Genomic DNA, 7620 nt, shown 5'->3' on the forward strand with positions numbered 1-7620 from the left:
TTTTTTTTAGTTGCAAAATCCACTTGAACATGACGCTGCTTTTTTCGAGGTTTCTCAAGAACCATTCGAGCCACAGAATTCGTTTTGGCATCGTTAGATAGAGAAAACGTGAGTGAGGAAATTCGAGTAGTTTTGGCCCAGAAAGCGAAATATGAATATCAAACAATTAGGTTCAAGATTATGCCAAAATTTCATGTTTTCCGTCCCGTTTTTGCTCATTTCTTGGACGCAAAATGAGCACGAGCGCTCATTTTTACATCATTCCAGAGAAAACTAAATGACCTTTCTAGAAAGTGAACTACCGATAAGGGAATGTAGGCAGATTCAATCATTCATTGACCAGGGGCGGATCCGCCCTTGTGCTGGACAGGATGAATTTTCTATTTGGACTTTGAGTTTCCGTCATTCTCAACTGAAATACACCCCAAATATTTAGCTAGAAAGCGAGCAAAGCATTACTTTTCGCAAAGAAGTACGGGATTTTTAATGGAGTTTTAATTGGCTGCTATTTAATTGTCGTAAATGTGGACGCAAAATGCAAAACGGACATGCTTTGTAGATGCAACGAATGTTTTTTCGGTTACGCAATTGTACATACATACTGGCGAAGCCGGCATTATTATGTTAAGTGACTATTGGCTAATAATAGAAAGGTATCATTGGGCAGGAAATATGATTTATCAGTTTCCAACTGAAAAATACTCTCATTCTACCGGAAATAGGCGAAATATGCGCCCTATCAATTCTTGTGGCTTGATAACGGACTTTGAGTTAATTTTTCAAGCTTCAAACATCCTTTTTTCCAGGCACAGTTTTGATCTTCACCTTCGTTCGGTTAGCATCTCTTGCAAATGAGCAACATTTGAATCTGGCGCAAAAACAAACCCTTTAGTATCAAAACGAGGCTGTCAACATGGTTGTTTCCAATGCTTTTTGAGCAATTCTCTAAAACTTAAACTACACAATTACACAGGTGATTACTGAATTTCCGAAAATTGCCCAGATTCATTGCGCTACTAACAAGCATGATTTCTCCATGACGAAAACGCGGATACCGGGAAAAAGAAAAACTGCATTTTCTCGACCTGACTGCAAACACATCGAAAACCCATTAAGAGCCATAAAAAGCAATTCCGCGTAGGAAATCGGCGAAGAAACGTCGGCTTTAACCGTAATAGTAAAAATCATCAATTAGGTAACATTGCGGCGCGTTTCATTTGCTTCACGGTTTACTTTCATTTTCTGTTACATTTATTTGCTATTTACATGAATTTGGATCGTATGGATCGATACTTCGTGCACCAACAACGTTTTTTAAATGTCTAATTAAGCTGATACGAAGTTATCAATAGATAAGTTCTATATTGTTGAGGCGGATTCATTTTTTTACAAACTTCTTTTTGGGTATTTCGCCTCAAAAATGTTTGTCTTTAAAAAAGACGGAATTTCCTCACGTCTTTTATTACAGATTGATAAATAGTGCTGATATTTCGAAGTTATCAGTCACGTGAACCACTGCGAGGTCATTAGGGGCACATTTCCAAAAAAAATCAAACACATTTTTACGAGATTCGCTCTCTAAAAACAAACATGAATGAACTGAAAATAGATTACCGTACTCTGTGGGAGTGCGACCACATGGTGACAAAAGTACACTTCGGAGAACGTTTATTGCATTTATTGTTTTAATAGCCAAACGGCGGATTAATAGCATTTTCTCCGCAAATCTACGTCAATTCAAAGCGATTCTGCCTAATGAAACGCAATTTTAAGTACACAGAGAAAATATGAATCAAAATAACAGATCGGCGAGGTTTGAGCTCGTGGTCGGCCATGGCAGAGTTCATGGACACCAAAAAACGTATTACAAGTTTTCATGTGAAGAAGTTGAAGCAAACATTTGGTTTGCGCTTCTAAAAGAAACGCCACACATGTCGCACTTCCAGCCAAACAAATGTGTTGAAAAATGCAGATTAAACTGTTAGTTACAGCACACTTGTAATATTGGGTTGCTGATTAGATAATAGCTAAGTGTAGAACATTGCGATAAATTTACTTTTACCTGCAGGCTGTCGAATATCACTGGGTTTAAAAACATATTCAGGGAATTGCTTGTGAATAAACAATAATAGGAACATGAATTGTGCAACTAAATTTAGACGTTATGCTTGAGTACAATCTTATCAGAGTGTCTGATCCTTTTACAGTGCCGGATAACAATTTAAGTGCCGAAAAGCCAATACTTACAATTGTTCTAATTAATCCGTTTTTTTCCGAAAACAAAAAAGGCTCCCTTTGAGTGATTTATCCGAAATGTGCAGTTGGAACGCGTTACAGTTGAAGCAATAAAGGCGAATCGCCGCATTGAGGAATTGAGAGAAATAAAGGCAATCTTCGCATTGTATATAATAAAGTTTCAACAAATCCACTTCCTGGATAATAAAATGCAATATTGAATGCCAGAGTTGTTTTTTTTCTCCTAATCCAGTTTCTTCCGGCAGGAATTTGTGAAATTGAGTACGATTTACGCTTTGTACTACTAGTCCAGTCGCTTTAACCAAAAACGCTTTAACGCTTTATAAATTATAGTTTTTATACAACATGTTTTAATTGTGAATGTGATGATCGCGCTGTTGTCTCGTCGAAACGTAATGAAATAAACGATATTCGACATTTTTACCTCACACTTTGCCTGAGACCCAGGAAAGATAAGAATATAATAACAATTACGCGCGGTCAAAATTTCTTTAATTAATAACAATGTTTCACAGCCGGAAATCGCGATCAAACCATTGTTCCAATCTTCTTTTCGAACAACTTTTTATTTAGTGCCCGAAAACATTTTTTGGCTCAAAAGGAGACAATCAAAGAACTTTTATTTTTACCAACCATTTTTATTAAAACAAGTGGGTTTTTCGGGTTTTTAGGCCGTCGTTCGGTAAAATTTCTTCTTGACGTTTCGCAAGCACGTGTGGCTTGCATCTTCAGAAGTGGTTTTCAGAAATACATTCTCGTCGTTCGGCCTAAAAACCCGAAAAACCCACTTGTTTCAAGGAATGGCCTCGAAAGTCTATCTCTTTTGATACATTTTTATTAAGCTTCCGCGTTCACTCACTTTGGGACAATTTTATTGCACAAAAATTACCAGAACTTTTTACGTGGTAGCTGAAAACAGTAAAATTTTTTCATGGATTCATTAATCCTTTTGCGAGATTTTTGAGCTGTTTGCAAAATTTACGCGCAAAAAATTATAATTTTTGAACATGTTAATTTACGAGGGTGTTTTCGCAGAGCGGATTTATTCAGAAACTAACAAAGTAAAAGAGTTCACTTTTGTATGTATTTTATAGAGCCAAATCCATTCGACCAGTGTTAAAAGTTTCAATTTTCGGGGGATTTTTAACAATTTTTTGAACGTTGGTTTTAGCGATTATTGCGGCAGATGGCAGATCGAAGTTGGATATTTATTTGCTCGCGAACTCGCAAAGTGAGTCACTTTTGTAGAACAAAGTTCGCTCTATAAGTGGAACGTTTCAATTTTTAATCTTTAGAAAAATTAAAAAAAAAATATGTTCATAGGAATTTTACAGTGACTCAACTAACTAGTCAAGTTTGGGCCGTCAGGCAATTTTTTAGAAGTTTCTGAATGTGCTTTTGAGCTTTTTTGAACTGATTATGCTCTACTAATCTAGTATTAGCAAAAAACAATTCCTTGGCTTCTTGTGTGGAAACTGACGTAGAATTTGAGGCATTTTGAGCCAAGACCTGATTTTAACATCGCATTTGCTGCGACCGATACCTATAAATATTGTTTGCAAACCTGTAATTTATAACGGTTGTTATGTTAATTATGAAACCATTACTATACAGATCAGAATATTGTTATATCGTTCACTTATCATGAAAGCATGCAGTTTCGAGCCACATATTTTAAAAGTTTTTATGGCCAATTATGGCTTAATTCCAAACAAGGTTAGACATTGTTTTAAGCGCGGTTTTGCCGCAAAGCAAGCAAATTTCCGTACACAGCAATTATATTTTTGTGGAAAAACTGAGTTAAAAAGGCCAATTATTGTTTCTTCTTGCTTTAAAGTAGTGTTTTATGGCCAATTTCACTTTGCTATAAATTTTTCCGCTACAAATAAGGTCACGCAATTGGGTTGGGTCAAGTTCAAGTGAGATAATCCCTTATTTGCCCTATAAAACGCACACGATTCGCATGTTTCGTCTGCACAAAAACCCTTTAACCGTTGCGTTTTTTTTTCCAATTTTAATGGGCCATAAACCGTAATTTTTACGCCGCGTTTAGGAAAAAGGACACAGCGCTAACTGGACAATGGACTCGCCTCTTTTACCACTTCGGACATGTCGCGCCCCGAAAAAGGCGAGGCCACAATTCCCGGGTATTAGTTTGGTGAAAAGACGTAAAATCAAACCCCCAACAAGGCGCATAAATCATCGAAAAAATGACATTTATTATCGTTGAAAGTTGATTTAGGATTTTGTTTTGTTTGCAGGTTTAAAGATGGGCTGATTTACACCTATATTGGCGAAGTATGCGTGAGCGTAAACCCTTACAGGAACATGAACATATACGACCAGTCCTATGTGAATAAGTACAAAGGTATGTGTGTATGTCACCCCACATCCTCTATAAAAGTTAGTGATAATAAGTCTTTTACAGCCCTTTTTATAATCGCTGATATCGCAAAACATCATTTATTGCATGAAGGAGATAATGGTGGAAATTTCTCATTCCTATATGGGAAAATGAGCTCGATAGTCGATGGCAGAAACAACCTTCTGACCGCTTGATGGTTTTTACTTTTGTTCGCGTGAACGACGTTGTATATTCCAGACGAACAAGTTGACTATTTGATTACGGAATAAAGGCAACATATAAGGTTTCTCCATGTATAAAAAATGTACCTAAACATTTTCAAAATCATTGTCTATTTTAATAAACGCAGACCAAAGTAGTTCAATTGATCGCGTTTAAAAGTTTTTATCTGAAATTAACACCATAAATTGATAAACAGAAAAAACTATTCAGCTCACTAGTCAGTTTTGCACCGCAAAACGGCTGTAAAAGCAGACAGTAGAGACTCTTTATTTACGGAAGATTAAAAGAGTGCAGCCTAAATTTACGGCGATTTGTTTTTCACTTAACGAAACACTTAAATAAATATGTTCTAAAACAATACCGGGAATATCGCGGTATTAATAATGCTTGTCTAATACATTATGAGAATGGGAATAAGTGGATGTGTGTGTTTTTGACCACTTTGATGCGATATATTTAAAAAACGTATTTATAGCAAAGCAGAGCGCGAAAAGTGAATGCGATTTGATTTTTCTAGAACATCAAAACTTGGTGTCCCTATTTGTTTAAACTTGTAATTTTTTTTGGTTGGTATTATACGGGACAAATCAAACACAGGAAGTTTCTCCTCACTTTTGTCGACGTTTCGACCCTTTTATTGGGGGTAATGACCGGTCATTAACCCCAATAAAAGGGTCGAAACGTCGACAAAAGTGAGGAGAAACTTCCTGTGTTTGATTTGTCCCGTATAATACCAACCAAAAAAATTTACAATATTAAACAAATACGCACACTAAAACAAAACCTTAGTTGAAAATAACTCGCACCTTGTGAAAAAGGGGACTTTATAAGGAAAAAATTCGCGTAGCAAAAGTGCCGTCAGGTTTTTAACGATTTGCTTCAACTTTCAGGTAGAGAGTTGTTTGAGAATCCACCACACATTTTTGCAATTGCTGACGCTTCACACAGAGTGATGAAGCAACAAAGTAGGGACACATGTATAGTGATCAGTGGAGAATCGGGATCGGGCAAAACCGAAGCCTCAAAAATCATCATGAAATACATCGCCGCTGTTACAAACCAAGGTAAATGCGCCTCTATGCTCAAAACAAATCAGCAACTTCCAGCGTAATTGTGCCTAGAAATATTTCCGTGATTAAGTTTGATCATAGTTAAAAACATCTAAATTATATTTCAAACTTCTTTATACAACAGACGCAAAAAGCGTATCCAATTGTTGGCATTCAAACCGTCTGCTGCCCTTTAAACACAATCCGCTCCCCTTTGTTGTTAACATGGGTCAATGATTGAGCAGCACTTCTTGGGAATTTGCCTGGTTTCGCAAAGAGCGAGCGAACATTCACACCAATTCTGTTCATACGTGTTATATTCAAGTCAAAATTTGCTAAAATTACCGATTCAAAACGGTAGGGGGTTTTTACGAAGAAATCGCGCCGGGCTAAAGCCCGAAAGACTCTTTGATAACGATTTACTTTACACAATTTCTGTGGTTGGGTAGAAGGAAAATTTAGACTGTGTAGGACAACCGATGTTTTAGCTAGTAGAACAACAAGCGAACCGGTTTCTGGACACTTAATTTTTTATTCTCTTAGGGATGTTGCCCCTGCTGGACGGAACCGCCAACACAAGTAACTACTGGGTGTCAGTTTAATGTGTGCACCGAACATGTTTGTTTTCCATCGCCCATAATACGCAGCTATTTTAAGTTTCCCCAAGAACCGTTTCACTGAACAGCGAATTTCCTAAGCCTTGTACATAGTGGCTGCGTATTGTGGGCGGACCTTTTGTACCAATTAATGCCGTTTTTTCCAGGCTCTAACAATAGGTGTGAGAAAAGGCAATAAAACGCGCTGTGAACATCGGATAAAACACAATCAAGCTGTTCAAAATGCGCGTTTTGTTCCCCTCTAGAAAGTTACGTGTTTCTAATACTTCCACAGCCAAAGCTATTTTGTACGATGTCACTTTTCTATGTGTTAATCAGCCCCAATTGCTTTGCGAATATTCCTTGACTGATTGGTGTGTTATTTTAGAGGGAAAGCACGAAATCGAACGCGTAAAAAATGTGCTGATCCAGTCGAATGCCATTCTAGAAGCCTTCGGCAATGCCAAAACTAACAGGAACGACAACTCGTCCAGATTCGGCAAGTACATGGACATTCACTTCGATTTTAAGGGCGACCCTATTGGGGGCCACATCAGCAACTATCTGCTGGAAAAGTCCAGAGTAACCACTCAACAAGCAGGGGAGAGGAATTTCCACTGCTTTTACCAGGTATTTGCTCTCTTCTCTTGCTGCTGCAGGCTCTAACTGAAATTTTCGCAGTTGTTAATTGGAGGCAGCGACGACTTACTGAAAAGACTGAACATATCCAGAGATTCGGACCAATACTTCTACGTCAAACAAGGCAATGCGGCCAGAGTCGACAGCATCAACGACAAAATCCTGTTCAGAGACATGATCACGTCGCTTAACACTTTACAGGTGAGCAGCCAATAAATGTTTTTATTATCGCCACAGTGTGCGACAAAGCAAATGTGACACTTTGAACTTGTCACTGTCATTATATATTTTTTAGTATTTTTATTTAAAACTAACCGAAATGCGTTTTTAAGGAATTACGTAGGTTCATCAACAACTATTGATCCTATTTTCAAGTTTACTTTTTGTTACAAGTTCAATCTCATAATCGTTTTAATGGTCTACTTATCTACTTTTGCGATGTTGTCACACGTAAAACACGATCTTTTTAAGAAGCGCAAATGTCATGCAGAGT

At 37.4% G+C, this 7620-nt stretch overlaps 1 protein-coding gene across 2 annotated transcripts in view; it reads left to right on the forward strand.

Moving 5' to 3' along the window:
- Window positions 1-7620, forward strand: part of LOC109545261 (unconventional myosin ID) — a 16912-nt gene that overhangs the window by 5030 nt on the left and 4262 nt on the right. The window contains exons 2-6 of one of the 2 annotated variants that reach the window (XM_019915840.2): window positions 4518-4624; window positions 5734-5907; window positions 6436-6471; window positions 6877-7118; window positions 7170-7328. In XM_019915840.2, coding sequence (XP_019771399.1) covers window positions 4518-4624; window positions 5734-5907; window positions 6436-6471; window positions 6877-7118; window positions 7170-7328 — 718 coding nt within the window. The remainder of the gene's footprint in view (window positions 1-4517; window positions 4625-5733; window positions 5908-6435; window positions 6472-6876; window positions 7119-7169; window positions 7329-7620) is intronic. The other variant, XM_019915841.2, reaches the window with a different exon arrangement.

The sequence above is a fragment of the Dendroctonus ponderosae genome, unplaced genomic scaffold (assembly GCF_020466585.1).
Source record: "Dendroctonus ponderosae isolate FM_Combo_2020 unplaced genomic scaffold, Dpon_F_20191213v2 Dpon_F_20191213_2, whole genome shotgun sequence".
NCBI lineage: Eukaryota > Metazoa > Arthropoda > Insecta > Coleoptera > Curculionidae > Dendroctonus > Dendroctonus ponderosae.